Source organism: Urocampus carinirostris, chromosome 15, assembly GCF_059441175.1.
Source record: "Urocampus carinirostris isolate Australia breed hairy pipefish chromosome 15, RoL_Ucar_1.0, whole genome shotgun sequence".
NCBI classification, from domain to species: Eukaryota; Metazoa; Chordata; class Actinopteri; order Syngnathiformes; family Syngnathidae; genus Urocampus; species Urocampus carinirostris.
Window position 1 is genome coordinate 13,582,768 of NC_142363.1, and position 24,121 is coordinate 13,606,888.

The window sequence follows — 24,121 nt, forward strand, 5'->3', positions numbered from 1 at the left end:
ATTCATTCTCTGTGCCCTTTTGCTGACAAGCGTGTCGCTGGATTGGCATGAGCCCACGGGCATTCTGTACATCAACGCTAAAAACAAGTGCACGACACCACACACGCACAGCATTCTAAGGTAGGATATCCTTCATAACGCCTTTAAAACCATTTCATACTCTCTACCGATTAATGGCACGCGTGTCCGTGATTGCGTTGGGGCTTGTATTTAATCCTGCATGGAATGTAACCTTGGGCTAACCGTACACTTCACTCTACTCCTTATGTAATCATCATTTCAGTAATGTATCACGATCAGTGTTCGCACTTATGTGTTACAAAGGAACGCGTTCCTGGAAAGAAATTACTTTTCTCTGCATCGAGTAATGTTCTTATCGATACAATTTTCTAACTCCACAGTCGTTAATACATGGTGCATTGCTGCGTTATTTATTAAATGCACATCATGAATTACAGTGACTACTCCTGTTCTCGCATACAACCCTTCATGTGCCATGAACAATGTCTGAAGCCTGGGCCTGTCTATATTTACAAACAGGATTAAAGGAAATGAGTTTTGCTTTCCTTCGCCACTCAGCGGGCAATCACGTTGGCCGCTTCTACACTCCCCACCTACGCCCTCGAACCAGCAGGCCTTTAATCGGCATCGACGTTGCCCGTCGAAGAGCCAAACGTGACATGCTGGCCGTCACGGCTCGGTTATGCTGGTGGAGGGGGAAAAAGGGCGGATTATAGCAGGATGGGGGGTGCAGTTGGGTGGGTGGGACGCTTGGCGTGAAGGGAAGTGTCACCCTCCAAGGATAATTCAATCACGAGGCTAATATGCTAAGTGAAGCGTGCATGGATAGATGTTTGCTCGGCCTATGTACACAATATTGTGCTAAATTCAAATCGTCCTCACAAGGATGTTGGGCTGTCAATAGGTCAAAGTGGCGACGGTATCGACTTGTATTTTATTTTTGTACTGATAAACATCGTGCCTTTCTGGACTGAAATATAATAAATATTTGTGTGTATTTTTTGTATACGACACAGTGCCCAACTGGCAGAAAATGTTCCGTATTTATTTTACCATCTTCTCAATTCTTTCTCAAATACTCAATTGCCTGACTTGGCCGATACTAGATGGTTCTGTCATGTGAATATTGTATTCCTTCTGCCATATTTGACAGAAACCCACTCAGGGAGAGTTTCTCAGGCGGTAATCGTCAAAGGCAGGAAGTGTTCAGTACACTGGAAATACAAAAGGCTGAAACAGAGTGCTTGGGATGTGACTTGAAAAACTACAAACTAGCACAGAGCTAAGGAGACAAGGAAGAAAAGGGACAAGGAAGAGTCCTAACAGGAAGCCGATCAAAACAGTGAACCCAGCTGTCAGTCGGAAAATTGAACCCAGAAGTGAGTGACCAAATAAGGTAAGGTCAAAAGAAATAGGACAGAGGGGAGAGACACAGAGAGAGAGAGAGAAAGAGAGAGAAAGAGAGAGAGAGAGAGAGAGAGAGAGAGAGAGAGAGAGAGAGACAGTGTCAGGTACCAGCACAGAAAGCAGGAAGCAGAACCCACTCGCGTAACGTTACTCACAGTTTATTGGGGAGAAACTGACACCAGCTGAAACTCGTTGACAGAGTTTCAATTGGGCGCCATGGCAACCGTGACAGACAGAGAGAGAGAGAGAGAGACAGAGAGAGAGAGAGACAGAGAGAGAGAGGGAAAGAGAAAGAGAGAAATAGGAGAGAACCAACAGAGAAACAGGATTGGCACAATGTCGGATGAACGTTGCTCATTTTTTCTAATTGCACTAGAAAAATTGAGTTCAAATTTAACAAAATAGGGTAAATATAGCATGTAAATAGGGTTGTTCAAAACAATGCCCGTAATGCAGTTTTGAGTAGTTATCAATACCAAAACCACGTATGAATACCAAAGGTACCAAAAATTCCCATGCCTCCGCAAAAAGACAAAAATCTTCATGGAGAGCCCTTTTTTTGGATTATTTTTCCTTACACATGTTTTTATTTTCATGGAAATTAACCGTTCCTTTAATCTTAATTTCCTTATTTTTGAATGGTCACTAGAAGGCAGCTGATACTGGTATCTGCTACCATTATTAGTAGCGTATAAAAGATAGGTATCTGTGTCGATACTAGCTTTTTCAAGACAAAGTAATCGCACGCGAGAACACAGTTCCCCTGTCACGTTCTCGCTCTTTCAGGGATTTTCATCATGTATTGTGGTTTGCATTCTGATTGTCTGAACATTCCTTAGAGAGTATTTACATGTGTACAGGTTCAGAATACTGTCTTTTTATTTGTTAAACCAATGCTTGCAGCTGTAAAAAGGGTTTGTTCTGTGGTTTAGTGTATAATGGAATATTTTATTGTACAAACACACAAAAATAAAGTTACTACTTCACAGATTTCACACGTTGTTTTTGGAACATAACCCCGTGAAAAACGATGGATTACTGTATCAGTTATTTCAGGGCTTCTCTCGGCACCAATACCAAGTATTGGTATCACTACTCGCCCATCCCTAAGTATAAATATTGGACATAGCTACGTCAAAACAGCCTTAGATTCAATATTTCAGGTTTTACAGAGTTAAACCGACCTCATTTTCTCATATTTATTTTTAATGAATCCGAACGAGTCAAGTTGCTCCACAGAAGGCAAAGAGGCTGCACGAATGCTTCAAGAGACAACAGCGTTTTTCCACTTTAGGATTGAACCGTACAATTTTCAATGAAGGGCGAAGTCTAAAAACTATGGCCCTCAATACACTACAACAGGGGAAAACACAAAATACATGGTTGAAAGGAGAATTAAACTTGTATCCATTTTAGAAAAGAGACACAACAGAGATCGAGATCGCCTTTACAGTTGTGCATGCAGTGCTGTGATAGCTGTTGAACAAGCAGATGTTGACACTGCCTGAGCCAATATTTACAGATAATGCCTATGTATCCCTTTACAAGCAGATCGATCAATATTTACTCATGGGTGAAATGCAAACTGTTGCAAGCCCACTATGTCAGCAATAGCCGGATGATAGCAACACAAATAGGACTACTGCATTGTGGAGTACTTTACCACTTCACTTAACTGTACCGGAACGCATTCGTGTATACATTATTCATTCTGGACCGCCGCAACCCGTCCATGGGGAATATAAACGAACTGAGCAAGTTCAAACACACTCACGCATACATAGTTTGTTGATTCTTTCCTACGGAGAGAAAATTATTTCTAAGTTTCGTTGCCAATTTTCGATTTACAAGCTTCAATATCCTAAAATCGACCCACTGTTGACCGAAGTAAATAGGCACAGCTTCGGGATACCTGGGAACACTACATTGTAAAAATTATGCATCCCAGCCACATTGCCACCCACAACGGTTGGGACTTGACCTCATGCCTCAGTGGCTTATCTTGAATCTATCAAAGTTCTGAGGCCGTACTCGGACAGCTACTGCCGGGGACGATGAGGTCATGGTGGAATTGTTCTGTATTGGGTATTTGCATCTGCACTTCGCAGAAGAATAAAACATTGGAGGGGAGGGTTTTTCGAGGCTCTTGGTGAGAGCAGGGGGTTTGCAACCAAAACACCAAAATAAATATAAAATACATATATAAAAACATGCATGTATGAAAATTAAACACCTCCAAAATTACATTAGTAGAAACATAAGTTGCAAAATTCAATTTCAGTTGTTGTTCATGTGTACTGTTCATTTTTGTTATGTGTCTATCGATGCCCACTCAACATTCATTGCATCTTGGTTGGCTTGGAAGGGAGTTACAGTACTTCATGTACAGTTTCTCTGCACTATTGTTCCGATGCAATATTTTTCATTGTACTATTATTATGAAAAGAAATTGCTCTTACAATTTAGACCGGTCTCCACTACCTTGTAAACATGTTGCTATCTAATTTTCCTTTTTTTCTGTCTTTTTTACATTTATATCTTGCTTATCCTGCCAAACCTTTTGCAAACAATGTTCACTACTTTGTTAACAATAGCAATAAAGACTAGATTATTCTATTCTATTACATTTCATTCTATTGTATTCTATTCTCATGTTTTCTCATTTTTCCTCATGCAGGATTTTTTTTTTTAGTTTTTCCTTTCCCTCATGTTGGTTTGAAATCAGATTATGTTGCAACTACCTTAACTGTCGGCTTGTGCTGCCTATAGTTGCGCTTTGGTAAAGGGACACTGTGCAATATTTGACTACAAGATGATGCTGAATTGTGTGTATAGTGAAACAGAATACGAGTGCTACAAAGCAGATAGAATATTACAAACTACAGGGAATACGCACCAAATTGAAACACTGATTTTTTTTTGTCTAGCTTTTGAGAGACAGACCTGTATGTTCTTACTTTCCCTTTTATCACTGCATTTTATGCACTATAAGGAATATTATACACATTATAAGGCGCACCCCCCAAAAACAGTATTTTGGGATATTTTTTTTCCCATGTAAGGCACACTGAACAATAAGGCTCATAGAATTAAAACTCCAATACGAGCTACAGTTGCATAAAAATGAAATAAATACAATTAAATTAAAACATTTTATTTCATTGAACATAAATTAACACTATAACATCTGGTTTACCATGTTACCCACAAGAGGGAACTCAAAGACCACTCTATATGTTTCTCAAAGGCAGAACAGTTACCGAATGCAATACAATTTAAAAACAATTCAAACAAGATTATGTAATTTTGTATAAAACATTACCATAAACGAAAACCTTCATTCAAGTTTCATACCTACAGACGGTTATTGTCCAAAGTAAAAACAAAAGAGGATTTGAAAGTTGCCGTCTGAGCTGCCGTCCAAATTCTGCACTTCTCTCTTGTTTCTTTTTAGCAACATGTTACCCACGAAAGGGCATTTGAAGACCAGTTTATCTGTTTCTCAAAGGCAGAACAGTTACCATATGTAGTATTATTTAAATGTAACCATACATAACAATTTTATTCACCATATTTTCAGTATATAAGACGCACTAGATTATAAGGCGCACTTTCAAATTCCTGGCTAATGTTATTTTTCGGTGCGCTTTTTAGTCAGAAAATACATTTTTTTTGTTTTGTTTTTTTGGCATTTTTTATTCCTCCACATCGGTGATGCCTGACTGCAAAACAACACCTAATACAGCGTGCAAACTTTGAAATATATAACAAAGTAACCAACCGCACAGGCTTAACAGAAACCAAGGTTCAATCGTCAGCCTGCCACAACAAAATGCAAGCAGCCATTCCGTACGTTTGCCCCGCACGGCACTACGAAGAAGAAAGCCTGCTTCCCGTCCTGTCATGCTCAAATCACCCCCGAGCAACCATGGGATGAGTGGTAGGGAGATAAGGGAACTATTGGATTAGCGCGACGTTCGCTCTCCGAGCTGTAGTTAACGATTCTCCCCCACCGTCACCACCCCATACTATTTGCCCTGATTTCTGTTTTTCTCGATTGTTGTTGACTCGCTTGCATTAATGCGGTGAGCGTGTTTGCAGGTGACAGTGCAGAGGGATTAGTTTGGTGCACGAGCATGCCTACTCTGATCTAATTTGGGATCCTCTGCAGCAGCAGTGATTTTTTTTTTCAGTGTGCTGTTTATCTGTACTAGGTGAGGATGAGGTAATCCTCTTTTGTCAATACAGTTTTATGGCGCGTTTATGTTTGTTAGTTTTCGATGTTTCCTGGTCTAGTTTAAGTCAAGTAGAAAGCAGGGGCACTCATGGTAAAACTGAATAAAAGGAATGCATGCAGACTTGCAGAGGCCTCTGAACAGGCTTAAAGGTACATCTAAACCGATTTTTTTTCTTCAATTTGACATGGACTGTATGGTTTTCCTCCCCACAATTATGCAATTGTGTTGCAAAATATTCCACTTACCGTGGGACTCAAAAAATGTAGTCTTTAAGTTGACCCATCTGACTTGTTTTCTCTAGCCTTTATGTGGTGTTAGGGTCTTCAGTGACCTGTTTCAAGCTTATAAAATGGAATAACTTCTGTGTCCCAGGGGCCATAAAATCAAAATACAATGGGAATATATAGTTATGGGTGCATATAATGCTTGTAAGGATGTTGTATTAAATATGTTGAGCGATACTTCTTTCTTTTTGGTGGTCAGGACTGAGTTAGACTCTGGGTCAAAATTTACCCGATAACAGCGGTTGGTTGTGCCAATTTAAGGGCTACTGGAAGACACTACTTTCAAAATGGCGAATCCCATCGACACACCATGCGAGGCCAGTTCCGAAAAGGACTCCAGTTAAGTAGGCGATTGTGGCTTTTGTCTGTGTTTTTACCTCGTGTGTCGCGGTTTGTATAATTTTGTCCAGCTAGCTACCCTTTCAGTAGGGTCAGGGCTACTGAAAGCTTTCCTGTTTTGTTTGCTACCTGTTGGCTGCTCATCGTGTGTTGTTCGGCCGGCCAGTCTGGTATTAGCGCCATTTTTGCCATGGTTTCTTTAATTTCGGCTGGCTTTATATTTGTCACTTAAGTCACTGCCGCGTTCTGTTGTTTGTTCTCGGTTAGCCTGGCTATTCGCTGCATGTTTTTTTTTTTTATCAGCTAGCGCCTAATTTGCTTTGTTCATTAGTATGTTTAAATTCGTCCAGCTTGGTGCCTGTCAGCGAATCCGTTGCCACTTTTTGTTGTTGGTTTCCGGTTAAGCCTGGCTGCTTACTCCCTGTTTCCTGGTCAGCCAGTCTAGTCTATTTTATAACTTTTTCGACTAGTTAACGCGTAAACCAATATTGTGATTGGCTTGCATTCATCCAAATGTTCCTCACCTGTTGTCACAGCTCAGGGAGTCAAAGATGACACAGGCCGTCTTCAAAATGTATTTTCTCTGAAAATATTTGAAATACTATACTAATAAACTATATAAAGATTTTATACAAAAGCTATTTACTTTTTCCTCACATTTTGCATATTTATGTATTTGTAAGTGAATCAAGGAAGCAAGGTTTTGGGTGCTCTGAGGAGAGCGATGAGCAACAAGAGAATGAGTATGGATGTTAAAAGGGGACTGTATGAGAGTCTGATTGTGCCGACTGTGTTGTATGGTGCAGAGACTTGCAGCCTGAAGGCAGATTTGAGAAGGAAATTAAATGTTTTTGACATGAAGTGTTTGAGGAGTATGTTAGGAGTGACAAGATTGGATAGATTGAGAAATGAAATTGCGAGAGACAGAACTGGAGTATAAGTGGAACTGAGCAAGCGTGTGGATAAGAGAGTACTCGGTTGGTTTGGACACATGGAGAGGATGCATGAGGAGCGAATGTTGAAGAGGATCTACAGAGCAGGAGTTAATGGAAGGAGACCAAGATGAAGGCCGCGATTGACGTAGATGGATAGTGTTTTGAGTGCTCTGGAGGAAAGAGGTCTAAATATAATGGAAGCTAGAGCTCTTGTTGGTGATAGAAATGAGTGGAGAGGTGTTGTGAAAGGATAGTGGGATGTTTGGACACGTTCTAAGGGATGGGCAGGGCACCCGTACGATGCGGCAGGGGTAAACCAGTGAAAGCTGTCGGGCCTTGCTGTTGAACAGAAGAGTGTGTTGTGTCACCCTGACCCGAGTGACATGGTCGCTTTCTTGTGTTCTGTTTCATCTGGAGGGACAAAAGCATGACCAACTTGGATGCCAAGGTGCTTAACTTGTTTGGGTGTGTGTGTGTGTGTGTGTGTGTGTGTGTGTGTGTGTGTGTGTGTGTGTGTGTGTGTGTGTGTGTGTGTGTGTGTGTGTGTGTGTGTTAGCTACTTTTTCCCTTTTTTTTACTTTTTCCCCTTTATTTTCTTTTATTTTCTTTATTTTTGTATGTGTTGTCTTGCTGTCGGTCACCCCTCTTTAGGAATATGACCAGGGTAGGTAGGTAGATAGGTAGATAGGTAGATAGATAGATAGATAGATAGATAGATAGATAGATAGATAGATAGATAGATAGATAGATAGATAGATAGATAGATAGATAGATAGATAGATAGATAGATAGATAGATAGATAGATAGATAGATAGATAGATAGATAGATAGATAGATAGATAGATAGATAGATAGATAGATAGATAGATAGATAGATAGATAGATAGATAGATAGATAGATAGATAGATAGATAGATAGATAGATAGATAGATAGATAGATAGATAGATAGATAGATAGATAGATGGATGGATTTGGGAATATCATTAAAGAGACACTGTGTATTATTTGAGCTTTAGATGTCACTGTATGGTGTTGTGCAACGAGTGCTGAAACGCACAATGAAGAATACAAATTGCGTGGACTTAAAGTGACAAAAATGCAATATTTTGATTCTCATTTTCATGCCCAGCCTATTTGAGGTTTTTAGGCACCCGTAGAAGCAAGATGGTGGCAAATTATGTCAGCTTTCTTTAAGTGAGGCTAAGGTTATGTCAAATAAATAATAATTTAATGAAGTGCAATTTTAATGAAATGCATGTTTATATCATAGTTCTTGTATTTCCGAATTATTTTTCTTAAAGGAAAGACGTTTTTTACCACTAGGAGGCGCTAAATTATACACACTGTTCCTTCAAGCATTTTCCTCCATCAACTATATTACAATGACCACTTTGCCCTTTGGGTATAATGAAACTATTTGTCACGAAGGGAAAAGCAGAGGGTGGATTTGATTGGTCATCGCCACCAAGCACCGGACGTGACCGGACCGTACAACGGCACCGTTTATTATTGAAGTTGACGCCCGCTGTTTTATCTTCTAAGTCACCTCTAGAGACATTAGATGAATGTCAATAGGAGTTGGCGAGTGATGCAATGACACAATAACACATGCATATTTCATATGTAACAAAAATTGCTCATAATAAGAGGAATGTTTGATAGTGCGCAGCAGTTGCTGAGTTTAAAAAGGCCACTACAGTAAGCTAAACCAGATCAAACCAAACTATGAACTGGCGTGAAATTTATGAGACCAAAAAAATGTTCTCTACGCAGATTTAAGCAGTCTTAGTCTTTATTTCACTACGTGCCCATCTCATAGTTAATCTGTCACTACAATAAAACTCCAATAAAAGTCAATGGCACAATGTTGAGTACGCTCAAGGGCATGTGCAGTGGCAATTATGGGCAACATTTATGGCAGGGGTCACAAATGTGGTGCTGCCCAGGTAGCCCCTAAGGACAGCATGGGTAGCCCACGGACCAATGGCGTAAATAACTAAGCAGTGATGGGTTATTGCGATCTTCTAAGAATTTAAAATGTAGATGATATGGGGAAACATCTGGGTATAATAACTACCCAATTGTTCCAAGCAATAATGATAAGGTTATTGTGTTTTCAATATTGGACACCTTGATAGGATGCCAGTTTGGTATTTTGACTGTTATACCTCACTCTTGTTTGCAATTATGCACTTTTTACACTATTGACTGATGTTACCTTTCTTTGCTTCCCATGTCATTTAGGGCTGATCTGTCTTCTCCCCTTATTTCGAGTGTCTACTGTAAACTTATCAAATAAATTCCTGGATTAGTGTTTTAATATAATCTGGCCATTTCTATTTCTTATTCTATCTATGTAATATGGGGAAAATATCATACCCTGGTTAAAACACTCCGTTCACCGATCTTAAAAACGAAAGCAAAAAGAAGTGCGTGGTCACGTGACAACAGTTCTTCACGAAGGGTGGGGCAATCTACACCCGTACGCCGCTCAGCATCGCCCCCTAGCGTACCGGCGTTCGAACTCCGATTTTTTCAACGAAAAGCGAAGCAAGAATTTCTCGAAATTTTTGGTCGAGAACCGATTTGTTCGAACTGAGGGGCGTTTGAAAACCAAGGTTCCACTGTACATAAAATAGCTGTTTCTCATACTTTTCATAAATTTTTATTTGTTATGTAAGGAATGTGTTTGAAATAAATTCAATTTTCTTTGTCAAGATATATCCCATTAGCATCAATAAATGTTGTAGCTCCGTCGTTGATAGAATCCAAAGTCCCCAAAAAAGTGTTTCAAGAACTGGGATGGAATTTTTTTTTGAAACATCAAGGCAGAGATTTTTTCTCATGTCAGCCATATTCAGTATGTAAATTGCCTTCTCAAGATGAAATGACCCACATTCTCACTGAGCTCAACCACACTGATGTATATCAGAGATTTTTTTTCCCTCAAATGTCACATTAGTCACAGCAATGACATTGCAATGCAAAACCCATGGAAAACACGGAGAAATCATTAAGGGGAAGTCAACCTAAAAATGTTCTTTATATAGCCTCGCTCATCTAAACAAATCGTTCTGATTGTTAGTATTCATGGAATATAAATTAGGCAGTTAAATCTATTCATTTCAATCATGTTAGGATTGCTTTTTGGTCGTGGACTGTATACCGAGTAAACTCGGTGGACATATGCTAGCTAAGCCATGATTGATTACTAGCTGAGCCCTGAGCAACTGCCAAGGTGTTTTCAGTCAAAAATGTTTGTGGGGATAAAAAGGGGCTTTTTCAAGAGTAGCAAGTTTGAATAAAGAAGAAATCTCACATGCCGACGTAGGGCTGCAAAGATTAGTAAAAATCGATAACACAAAAAGTCAATACCAAAACTTCTCGTGTTTGGGAGCTCTTGAGACTGGATACGGCAAATAAAAATACTTCTTGCAATGTTCTCAAAGCAGATCTGGCGCGTCATGACAGTACCTTAGTGATGCATGAACATTTAAAGAAAAAAAGCACGCTAGACAGTTGAACGCAACGGAATCTGAATTGCCTCGGTAAGATTCATGTAACATTCAAGACTGTTTTGATAAAAAGCATTGTACATTTCATATGCGTATATGTGTTGTAAAAAAAAAGCTTGAGCATTACGCCAGACTGTGCCTGACAAACGTAATTGGAATTATATGCATACAGTCCCAAGAACAAACATCAGTTGTTAAAACGTTAAAAACAACTAACGTCAGCTCTTAAAACAATTTGATCTAAAACAGTAAAGAATAGTTAAGTTATTTTGTAACAGAGTTTGCAATTGACCACTAAATATAATTCCAAAATGTACATCATATTTCTTTTATTTACTGTTCTACGGCTGCTAATGAGCCTGTTCTTAGTTTACAGGGATAAAAATATGATTACTTGATTCTGAATAATTTATTTGCCTCTCGCTAAAAATGGACATTGTGTTGCGTGATTTATGGGCCATTACGCATGTTAAATAATGCAAATAAGTGCATGGAATTTCGTTGTGAAGTTAAGAATTGTAGTACCATTTTGGTCTGGCAGAGGGTGCACCCGGACCTTTTTTCATGAAAAAAAGTATTCCTTCTTATTGAACAATTGCATCCTTAAAAACAAAATTGTCATGAAACTGTCAAACACTAAAAGTTAACAATTTTCAAAGGAACAGAGAGTGCTGCAGAATTACAAAGAAAATAAATCTGAAAATAGGTTTATAAAATAAGTAAAGTAAAACGAAACATAATAATGATGTTGTGTTTAACACCCTAGGGGAAGATTCACAAGCATATAATACATAAAGGGGCGGCACGGCAGCTGGGTGGTTAACGTGCAGCCCCACGGTGCGGAGGTCCACGGTCTGATTCCAGCTACCGCAGCCTTTTTTTGCATGTTTGTTTGCATGTTCTCTCTGTGCCTTCCAAAAACATGCATGTCAAGTTAATTGGCCAGTCCAAATTGTCAGGTGTGAATGATCGAGCGAAGTTGTCTGTCTCTGTGTGCCCTGCGACTGGCTGGCAACCAGTTCATGGTGTCCCCTGCCCACTGCCCGAAGATGGCTGGGATGGGCTCCAGCACCCCTGTGACCCTACTGAGGATAAACGTTGAAGATATTGGATGATACATAATTTGCTCATTTGGAAATGTTTATCATACTCAATGATTTAACCGAAAAAACTAATTTGTGGGGAAAAAAAAGTAAAAGTGGGTTTACTTTTTTGATATTTTTGTGGATAAACATTTTTAATACGCATTAAACGAAATTTTTGTTTTGTATGATAAGTCAAAATGTAATATGATCTTTGGATAAGGTTGAAAGACCAAAGTATCTTAACTATTTGCAGGTGTTTAGCATTCATTTTTAAGTATTTTCTTTTGACACACACTTGGATTTTTATTGTTTTATATTCTAGAAAATTCTGTTCTTTTGTGGCCTATTTTTCCAACCGTCCAAAACTTCAATATTTTCATACAGGGAAGGAAATTGAGAATTCTTTTTTTCAAATCCGATTCATTGATTTAAAAAAAAAACAATAATCGTTAGTTGTAGCCCTAGTTTATTTATGGATTTGTGGATTTGTGTCTCAACTGACCAAGCACTGTGCCCATTTGGTTTTACAGTTTTTATTCATTTTGTGTACAAAATAGCAAGATGTAATTTTCACTGTACTCCGTTTTGAGTTAATTGTCATTTGCAGCTTAATTAAATGAACTTCAAGCTAAATTCAAGAAAACAATATCCTACTATTAGACTGATTATTTCAATGGTGCGTGATTAGTCGAATGTTAAAATAGTCGTTGCTGCCCTAATCAGAAGCAGTGACAGTCAAATTAAGACACAAATGAGCAACCACGGAGAAAAAAAAAACACGTCGAAACGATTGGGCAAATTTGCACTTTGGCCCTTTCCCGAGAACATTTGAGGACAATTGTATCAAGTGTCTTGGTGCGTCATTCTGTCACTGGACATATCGTCCCGATCCCATTCGGCGACAAAACAGGCAAAGTGGAAAAGTATGTATTGCCTCGCGGCAAAATGCGTGCACTTAATCTGCTTTATCCACTCTGATAAACAGTGATGATGTCAACACAGCATTTTCAGAGGCCCTGAGGCAGTTCCAAAAGGATGCAACAAAACCCCCTTTGAGCGATGTGCAACACTTGAAACAAACGTGACGTGGCATGCTGTGTCAACTACGGTGGCCTCAATGGGGCAAAAATTGCTTCGGAGGAATTAGCCAATCCATGCAAGTTATGAAAGACCCTTAGTCAGAGACCCTTGGCTATGCTGCATTTTTGCTGGTTCCATGCTTAGTGGATTCTGATTTTAATTTTTGTTTATTGTCATTGATATCATCATATCGTGCATTTTAGTCTGAGCAGACTGAGCTATTTTTAAGCAGCTTATTACACTAAAAATAAATTCATCCATTAAATAGGACCCTGAGGAAAGTCAGAAGAGCGCAAACAAATGGTGATCACCAGCAAGTGCTCCGTGGATTGTTATCTGGTCCGGAAAGCAGCTGAGGCAACGCCAATACAAGGCTGCGGGTCAGGCCTACTGCCATGGCTAAGTGACATAACAACCCTCACAAGCCACCCCTGCCGAGCCTCTATCTCACCAACACCAAATCCATTACCTATGAAACAGATGACCTTGAGCCACAACCGAGGAAAACGCTACATTCTTAACAGTTTTATTTTAATCATCGTGGTGACCTGGCTGAAGTCAAGGTAACTCAATGGTAGCGTGCGGCTAGCCATCTGCTCCCTAAAACTCTTTGTTACTCTGACAAGAGAAGCCTTCTTATTTCGTTTTTGTATAATGACTATTCATTCAACTGCAATTATGTGTTCTGAGTTTTTATATGTATCTCCATAGTTGTTATTTTGTTACAGTCGTATATTCTCAGACTGTAATTACATCATCTTGAGCTATGTTTGACTCTAGGGGGCTTTTATGAAAGTGCGACGCTACTTCGCAGATTTTTGTTTTTTGGGGAGGTGTGTGAGGGGTGACTGTCTAGTCTCCATTAACCACGGTTGTATGTTATGTAAAGCCTCAGAGTGGTAAATATATATATATATATATATATATATATATATATATATATATATATATATATATATTAGTTTTGAATAATAAACAGAAGATATAGGTACTATCATATGAACGTGCATTTTAATTAAAATACTCATATGTCATGAAATTTGTATTTTCTTATGTAACATGAGACTCACCAAAACCCTCCCTGTAGGTGAGCCTCATGTTTCGTAGAATCAGTTTTAAATAACATAATATTTTTTTTAAAAGCATGTTTGTATAATAGTTCATATATTTTTGCTCATTTTTGAAATCAAAATTAAATTTTTAAATCATTTTTTTTACCGCCAGGAGGCGCTAAATAATACATAATGTCCCTTTAAGACAGGGGTCACCAACTTTTTTGAAGCTGAGGGCTTCCTTTTGTTACTGATGAACTTGAGCTACCATTTTGATACACATTCCTAAAATAACGACTTGTGTTATTACTATGTTGTTACTCTGTTATTACCTTATTGTAATTATTAAATCTAAAACAGGCCCAGTCAACCATTAAAACATCATTCCAGTAAATAATCGCATTTCCTAGAAAATAATAATGACCCACCACTGGTGGGCTATTTTCAGAACCTGTCCACAGGCTACTCGTATGTTCTTAGGGGGCTACTTGGTGCCTGCGGACCCTTCATTGGAGACCTCCTGCTCTAAGCAATATTCCCCTGTTTTTAACAGTCTCTAGGGCAGCCTTCGTCGCGCAGGCTTCAATAGAGGCATGCATCAAAAAGTGAGTGGATTGTGAGTTGTTGTTAGATGAGCAAATTGGATCAGCACCCCTTAATACAACTTATCAAAATGGCTGCCCTTATTTACGGTTCAGAGATCCCTTAACTGCCAGGGTTGTTGGGGCACCACTTAATGTGGTCTGTCTTGGGCAAATACAGCCTAATGGAACCTATTTCTCTTCAGGTCGTGATTTTTTTTTCATGGGGGATTTCCCCCCCGTTCCCCCACATGCGATGGATAGTACTGGTTTCCATAGTTACTAGTTACTGGTCTGACTCAGATACCGCACCTTTATCATCTGGTCACCATTGTTTTTTGGTGAAAAGCGCCATCCCGTTCTTTAGACCTCGGTATTGACAGGCAACAAGGTGTGATAATACTGATACAAAATCCTAAATCACTGAGGGAAACACTATTTTGTTCTGAAATTTTGACAAACATAGGCGGATCAAAAAAGATGGATGTTTCTTCTTCAATAAAGGTAAAGGTAATATAAAAGCAGTTATATAAATGCTCTTTGAACTCAGTTGGGCATAGTTAACATGTACTTAATAGAGAAAATATCTTATTTTACAATGTTTTAGGACACCTCAAGCTACCCACTCCACCTTATATGCTTCAAAAACAAAAGTAATCAAAATTCCGTCTTTAAAACTAGAGTTGGCCCTTAGAACATATTATTGCAAGGAAATCCTTTCGGTTGACTTCCACTTTAATGAGAAAAATCCACTTTGACGTAGCCCAACGCTAACAGCAGCGATCTGCACTCTTGGGTCTAATTTATCCATGCAGTCGGCCGCATGCACTTATAAAAGCTTTGATTTATATTTCACAGGCCGGGCCCACGAGGGACAACACGAGTTTGAGCTGTTGTGCAGCAACCGAGCTCGAGCTCCTTTCCGACCCGGTCAGTGGACTCGTGGCCAGCTGTCCTAATTTGGAGCGCCCGGTTTTAATCCTCGAGCATTAGAATGTGTCACGGCTGCCGGTGACGTTTCGGCACTACCGTACACGTTTCCCCCCCGAGGGATGATGAAGGATGACGCAACAAGCGCCGGGGAATCGGAGAGCGTTTCAATGACACCTCCACGTATGTTCTGTCATCTTGCATGTGGCGAGCCTGCGTTTATGGTGTTTCCAACTTGGGGGATGGGGGTTGCATTTAACGCATAGAAGTTAAAATTATATCAGGCCAGCAGAGGACTCGACCAAGGAGCAAAATCATGTTGAGCAGCTATGGAATATACCATATACCGCACCCTCAAAATAATCCTCTGTGAGCTATTTGTTTCATATATAAAGCCTACAAGACTATAAAGCGCATGAAATATAAAAAACCGTAAGAGCAACAATTGTATTAAAAAATATCCGATAATTTAAAAGAAAAACCTATTTCATTGAGTATTAATGTTACGAAATCTGCTTGTCAAGAACCGGAACAGGAGGAGGACCCAGATGCGTAAAGTTTCTCACACAAGTTGTATTTTAGGGGAAATGGGGCAGTCATGCACATTAACCCAAACGCCAGTGATTCGGCGATCTCTGGGCGGAAGAAGTAAAGGAGCAGTCTGGCGTGGAACGACAGGAAGCCAGAGGCCGACGAGATCGATACCAATTACACGAGCAGATACCGGACGGATGGGGTCGATACCGGACAGGAAGAGACAGACAGGATTGATATCAGACACTGCAGACTGGAGTCCGATAACAAGCAGGATAAGATAGACCAGAACAATACCAGACACTGGAGATCGATATCAAACAGGACAAAATAGACGGGAACAATACCAGACACTGGAGATCGATATTAAACAGGACAAAATAGACGGGAATGATACCGGACTGAAAACACAAGCAGGACAGAGTCAAAACACACGTCTTGCGGGTGCAGAGGTTCTTGACAAAAGGTGAGTGAGAGCACTGAGCTTAAATAGGAGGGAAGCCAATCAGTCAACGAGCCGCAGCTGGCGCCAAAAGGGCGGGGCCAATTGGCAACCGTGACACTGCTCTCACAACTAAACTAACTTTATTTTATAAATGGTTACCATACATAAAATAACTTTATTGTAATCATGCATTTTAGATTTTATTCACTGTATTTCCGGTTGTTAAGTTCAGACTTCAGGAGAAACTCAAAATCGAGGGTGAATTCATCAATGGATGTTGAACTTGAAAGGAGGACAGAGGAGAAAGCCTTCAGATAAGAATTTCCATTTCCGTTTCGCTGAACACCCCGCCATCCCTGAGCCTCTTCTTTTTATCAAATGTTTAAGGTTTGAAAAATCATCTCAGCCCTAAGAGATGTGGATATCAAAGAACAGCATCATGATTGGCGGGTAGCGACAATGATATAATGACAATGTCAAAACAACAGACAGCAGTGCGCAAAAATTGTCAAAAAAAAATGAACTGGCTTCCTGTCCAATACAAAAAAAGAGAATAAACGTATCACTGGTCTATAAGGTGCACCGGAGTTTATGGAGCACTTTCAAAATTTCTGGAAATCTTTGTTTTTTTAGGTGTGCCTTATAGTCCGGAAAATACTGTAAACTTAATGCTTTTTTATATTCAACCATCAGAGGGTAAAAAACACTTTGAACACACATCGATTATCTGCACCGCTTATCCTTAGTAAGGTCGCGGGGGTGCTGGAGCCCATCCCAGCTATCTTTGGGCAATGGGCAGGGGACACCCTGAACTGGTTGCCAGCCAGGGCACACAGAAACAGACAACTCACTTGCTCATTCACACCTAGGGACAATTTGAACCAGCCAATTAACCTGACGTGCATGTTTTTGGAATGTGGGAGGAAACTGAAGTGCCCAGAGGAAACCCATGCAAGCACAGGGAGAACATGCAAACTCCAAACAGGAAGGTTTGATCCCATGACCTCAGAACTGTGCCTCACACACGCTAACCACTGTTCTGCCGTGCTGCCCTACATATCAATTACTGTAGTTGTTTTTTTAGGCTCAAAGGCAACTTATTTTCTGCTTTTTGCACATTTAAATGTCAGTGATTATTTATTCCCACCCATAAAATTAATTACTTCTTTAGAGGGTCATTGTGTATTTGTAGTGTCTCCTAGTGGTAAAAAAAAACCTTCATTCATTAAAAAAAAGAAATGATATTTATTTGAATAATGAGAAAAAACACATTAAATATCGTATAAATGTGTATTATTTTATTTTTTCAAATACTCAAATGTCAAAATATGTGTACTTATTTTACACAAAATGAGGCTTAACTAGGGGGAGTCATCTTGCTGCTAAATGCACCTCAAAAAACAAAAACCTTGTGGAAGGCTGAGAAAAGAATGAAAATAAAAACGGTGCTATTTGTTCACGTCGAGTCTCTGTAGTTTGTATGCTTTCTGTCATTTGTAGCACTCGTTTTGGTTGCACTACACATTACAGCGATATCTAGTGGTCAAATATTACACAGTATCCTTTTAAAGTTTGGAGTTTGTAATGCAATTTGCACAGGTGAGCACAATCTTTGAATTTAAAAGTTTTGAATTCTATTGTGTAAGTTTTTGTTTGTTTCCTTGTTGCTTGAATTAAAACCTTTAGAGAACATCCACCCATCCATTCGTTTTCTGTGCCGCTTATCCTCAGTAGAAGGGTGCTGGAGCCCATCCCAGCTATCTTCAGGCAGTAGGCAGGGGACACCCTGAACTGGTTGCCAGCCCGTTGCAGGGCACACAGAGACAGACAACTCACTCGTTCATTCACACCTAGGGACAATTTATACTGGCCAATTAACCTGACATACATGTTTTTGGAATATGGGATAAAAAACTAAGTGCCCAGAAGAACCCCATGCAGGCACGGGGAGAACATGCAAACTCCACATGCTGAGGCTGCGGTAGCTAGAATTGAACCGTGGACCTCCGCACCAGCGCACTAACCACCCAGTCTCCGTGACGCACCTTAAGAGAACATCCTTCCATCCATTATCTGCACCACTTATCCTCAGTAGGGTCGTGGGGGTTCTGGAGCCCATCCCAGCCATCTTTGGGCAATGGACAGGGTACACCTTGAACTGGTTGCCAGCCAATCGCAGGGCACACAGAGACAGACATCATACTCGCTCATTCACACTTAGGGACAATTTGGACCAGCCAATTAACCTGACATGCATGTATTTGGAATGTGGGAGGAAACCGGAGTGCCCAGGAGAAACCCACGCAAGCACAGGAAGAACATGCAAACCCCGCACAGGAAGGTCGGTAGCTGGATTTGATCCCATGACTTCAGAACTAACCAATCAGCCGCCGTGCCACCTCCTAAGAAAACATGTACATCTAAATTGTGAGTTTTCATATTGAAAATGTTGTTCGATAAAGTGAAGAAATGTAATATGTCAAATTAGAAATGGAGATTGATGAATTTTTAAGAATTTTTGAAATACAAAAGATAGTCAAATACGCACGTGTTTGGAGTTCAAATTTAAAAAGCAATCTGGCTAAAATGGAAACCACCCCTGCCCTGTTTTACTGGTTTAGTGTTTACTTGGTATCATTTGGAAAAAACGTCAATATTCAAATAAGAAGAAGAAGAAATCAAAGATGCCTTTTTAATCAAATTGGTCGATTCATCTGAGCACTAAAAACAGTATAAGTCGAGGGGTAAGAGTGAGAGCCCATTAAAATTATTTTGGGGGTGAATCCAATGGGTTGACATTCTCTTTAAGCTCAGAAGGTTCAGAGCCACAACATTGGTGACCCCTGATTATATTTGCTCAAATAATACGCTCCAGTATCTTAATAATAATATTAACGAACAGATTAAAGAGAAAAGGATCTCTACACAATCACCCAATAGGTCCATATTTCAAGAGAGGATTATTTTAGACAGTGTGACCTTAAACGCTCTACCCGGTTCGACAATATAGCGTTCAGAAAGTGATTTCTCGATTTCTTATCTTCTAGGCACAAAAGGCTGAAGAACACGAATGAGAAGAGCTCCATCTCGCTCTTTTCGTCATCTCATGGCTTCTCTGCATTCTCCCAGCCTCCTATTGCACTCAAAACTGCCATTGATCTCATATTCCTTTTCAGTCACACACTATCACGAAACGGAACCAAGGACCCTCGAGGGATACATCATCGTTGGGAAGAGACCCCACAAAAATCCCTCTTACCTTGCAGTCCGGTTACAGGGGTGTTGGAGGTTGTACTCTCCTCCAAGAAGGTTTGGAATGAGGAGCGAGCGCATACAGCGTTTGTGGCACAGCTCATGCGCGCACACGCTTGCACCCACACGAGGATACGAGAGGACTGGCTCGCAAGGCAGCAAATGCAGCCGCTGCAGGCTGCTGCTTGCCCGGGAAAAGCCCTGTGCGTTCCTCCCCCCGGGCACCAGCTGCCATCTCAAAGGCGGTTGCAGGTCCGACCGAAGCCGCGATGAGGACCGGCGGCATCCACGGGGAGAGACTACCTTTCCCCCATCCAGGTCGTTCCATCCCCACCCCCTTCTACCTCTCCAAAGCGCTCGCTCTCACACGCATAACCCTCCCTCTTTCCCTTTTTATCTCTTCACTCCTCCCCCGCCTTCTCCCACCCCCTCATTGGACCGCCTTTGTGAAAGAATTGATGGCAGGGCGTGCATACGTCTACCTGCGAGTCTTTTTGTGCTACCTTTAGTGTTAATGATGGGATTTTTCGGCTCTTTTTGGAGAAGCGGCTTTTTCAGCTGTGCTCACTAAGAAAGAGCCGACTCTTTCGGCTCCCAAACGGTTCTTCTGATTTTTGTTGTTAATGAAGTTCATCCATTATCTGCACCGCTTATCCTCACCAGGGTCGCTGGGGTGCTGGAGCCCATCCCAGAAACAGACAGCCATGGAGTAACCAATTAACATGCATGTTTTTGGAAAGTGGGAGGCATGGGGAGAACATGCAAACCCCGCACCCGGAGGCGCTTAGCTGGAATTGAACACAGGACCTCAGAACTGTGCCAATAACCACTTAATACACCAATAAAATGGAACGTTTTGCAACAAGTTAGTTTTGTAAACGTAATATTTTAATATATCATAATAGCCTTTATTGTTTGAATATACAGTAAAATTTTATGTATTTTAAATGTCAAACTGTCAAAATGAACCCACTCCTATTAACCAGTCACAAGCATTTTCAAGAGATACAGAGAAGAAGAGAAAGATAGAAAGAAACAAAGAGACAAAGAGAGAGCGAAAGAAAGAAAAAGAGAAAAGAGAGAAAGACAAAAATAGAAACAGAGCAAGATAAAAAGAGAAAAAAGAACACAAAACAAAGTAAAAAGAATAGAGAGCAAATTGTGATTAAATAAGAGAAAGAGAGTAAGTTATAGAGAGAGAGAAAACGAGATAAAAGGTGGAAGAGAGAAGAAGAGAGAAACAGAGATCTAAGAAGGAGCAAGAAAAGGAGAAAGACAGAGAGAAAAATAGAGAGAAAAAAGGGGGAGGAGAGGAAAAAAGACAAAAATGAAAAAAAAAGAAGAGAGAAAACAAAAAGAGGGACAAAAGTGAGAGAAAAAGATTGAGTGAGAAAGGAAATGAGAAAAATTGGAAAGAGAGAGATAGGGAGTAAGAGAAATTTGAAAAGAGCTGGCTCCTTATTGATGGGGAGCCGGCTCATAAAGCCGCTTCGTTTGCAAAAAACTATCACTATCTGGTATCCAGTGACTGAAAGGAAAGGAGAACCTCTGGTACACCTGGGTTATCTTTCATCCATCTGGCCCCACACCCTCCCACCAGGTTCTCCCCTTTACGTGTCATCTGGGTGACATAAGAACATTTGGACGCTGTTCCGTCAAATGCATTATCTACAGACAGATAGAGGGATATAAAAAATATAACAGGTAGGCTTCATGCTATTTTGGTAGAAGCCAGGTAGTTCTCCTTGCAGCCTTCTTTATTCAACTCAGAAGAAAACGCCTACATGTAAGCCTATCCTCGTTACTTTTTCCACAATTATTTACTGAATAATTCATGCAGTTGCAAAGCAACTGTATTAATGTCAAGCCAAGCAGAAATCAGGAATGGAGGCATACATGGGAAAATATGCATGTAGACTTGTAGAGGCCTCTGAACCGGTTTAAAAATGTGTCACTCCTCTTTTTACCTTAAAAAGGGTGAGGGTCAACTGGGGGAATATGTATCAATTGGTAAATTTTAGAATTAGATTTGTCTTTATTGTCATTGATAACCTCATAGTGAACATTGTTTACAAGAGATTAAACAGGGCAATGCAGGATAAATATATGATAAATAATTAAGAGAAAAAAAGGTTAGAAAAATGTCAGGATAAACAGGAAATAACATTTAGCAGGAATAAAATAAGAGATATGTATATACAAGCAAGAGAGAAAAAGATTGAGTGAGAAAGGAAATGAGAAAAACGAGAAAGAGAGAGAGGAAGAGAGAGAGAGACAGGGAGTAAGAGAAATTTGAAAGGAGCTTGCTCCTTATTGATGGATAGACTATCTATATATCTATATATGTATATATGTATATATATATATATATATATATATATATATATATATATAAATATATATATATAAACATATATATATATATATATATATATTGAATGAGACTTTGCCTATATATATATATATATATATATATATATATATATATATATATATATATATATATATATATATACACACATAGATCTATATATCTCACTAAAAGTAGGCGAAGTCTCATTCAAAATACTTAGTTCATCAATAAAAAAGCTACTCGAATCAATGTGTAAAATAAATCATACAACATACAAAAACTAGGAATTGTGTCTGTGCCGAAACCTTGCCAACTATCGTTACTTGTGATGATGGCTTATAGCAGTTTCATCAACCATTTTAATGGCCTTTTTACATCATTTTGGGAATTTTGTGCTACTTATTATGCTAGGGTTAAGTGGCAATTATAATTCCAAATAGTATTATTTTTATTATTGTGGGGTCAATTTTATGTGCTAGTAATATCGATTGCAATCTGGTATCGACTACTCCAGGTTTGAGGATTGTAATCAGTGGACTGAAAAAGACTGAAATTGAGGTCATGCATCCTTAAAGGGACAGTGTGTATTATTTAGCACCTGCTAGTGGTAGAAAAAGAACAAATAAGCAAATATACATGAAGTAACATATTAACTTGCATTTTTAAATAATTGTAAGTAAAGACTTTTTTTGCAATTATTTCCTATCACGTGAGCCTCATCAATTAGCAGGGGTCTCCAACCTTTTTCAAGCTGAGAGCTTCTCGTTGTTACTAATTAACGCAAATGGCATCCAGTTTGATGTGCAATTCTAAAACAACAAGTTATTATGTTGTTACTTTGTTATTACTAGGTTAATTATTGAAAGGGGGCTTAAATAGACTCAATCAACTACTAGAAAAAAGGATTATTAGAAAATCACAATAACCCAGTACTGGTGAGCAATTTTTGGAACAGGTCTGCGGGCAACTCAGCTGTCCTAAGGGGGCATCCTGGTGCTTGCGGGTACCACGTTGGAAGACCCCATTTTCAGAGAGATCTGACATAGTTATATATTGTTACATAACAAGCCAGTAAAGAAACATGATAAAATTGGCCTTTTTCCTTTTAATTTGAATTGATTTGTTAGCCGAAACAATTGTGTCTGCTCGAAATCTTAGGTCATATTTCTGTATTTAGGTAATTTTCGTATTTATTATGACTTGTTTTCCCCGCCTTTATTTATTTTTTGGGACTCATCTTTGTAGTACTCAGCCCAATAGTCTGGAGTTCCTCTGAGGCAAATAATTCCAAGAGTATTTTTCCCCTGCACTTTTATGAAATAGGGTTACGCGATTTCCCGAAGAGAAAAAGGGAGGGAGGGGCAAAGTGTGAGGGAAACTAGGTTAAAAGCACAACATGAATACGCTTGTCTTTGAAACTAAGAAGTCAGGATAAAAAAGCTGCATGCTCTGAGGCCCTGTGTGCACAAATGTGGCCTGCTTACCCTATTTTGCCACGCTGCAGTAAAATAAGTTGCTATGGATCAGAGGCTGCGTGCCTGCTTGCTTTCTTTCAAGGGATAAGCTTTTAATAAAATCGTAGATTATGATGTGGTTTTGGTGCGTTAGTACAATGGCAGTGCATCATGTCTCACAGACGTTTATCATAGAATTTCAGCTGCTCTGAGCTCTCCAAGCTCAAAATTCAAAGTAGACAGTTTGGCAACTCATCATCGGAAAGGATCTTGACTTGCAGCGTCGTATATCTACAATGCTGTTGTAGATACATTTTTTTAGCATTCCACGTGGGTATCGTGAGGAAGGACCTCCTAATGGGAGGATTTGACATACTAATGAGATGAGAGTCTATCCTTCGGCCATTCATCAACATCTGCTCTACAAATCGTGTGTAAAGGAGATCCCGTCATCACTGTAGATTAGCGCTACTTTAGTCAGCAGGATAAACCCTAAATGGACATCTGGCCAGATTGCTGTAATAGTTTCCATTAACCAAGCGATTTTTTTTAAACACAAGTGAGGTATAATAAAGGGAACGCCCCAAATTAAAGTAAAATAATCTGAATATGC

The 24,121-nt window shown here is 39.6% G+C and overlaps 1 protein-coding gene across 1 annotated transcript in view; it reads right to left on the reverse strand.

Moving 5' to 3' along the window:
• The window catches only part of pak6 (p21 (RAC1) activated kinase 6), a 49,238-nt gene extending 29,186 nt beyond the window's left edge, over positions 1–20,052 (reverse strand). The window contains exon 1 of the mRNA XM_088353980.1: positions 19,709–20,052. Within this exon, the coding sequence (XP_088210106.1) occupies positions 19,709–19,782 (74 nt within the window). The 5' untranslated portion in view covers positions 19,783–20,052. The remainder of the gene's footprint in view (positions 1–19,708) is intronic.
• Positions 20,053–24,121: the final 4,069 nt, after the last annotated feature.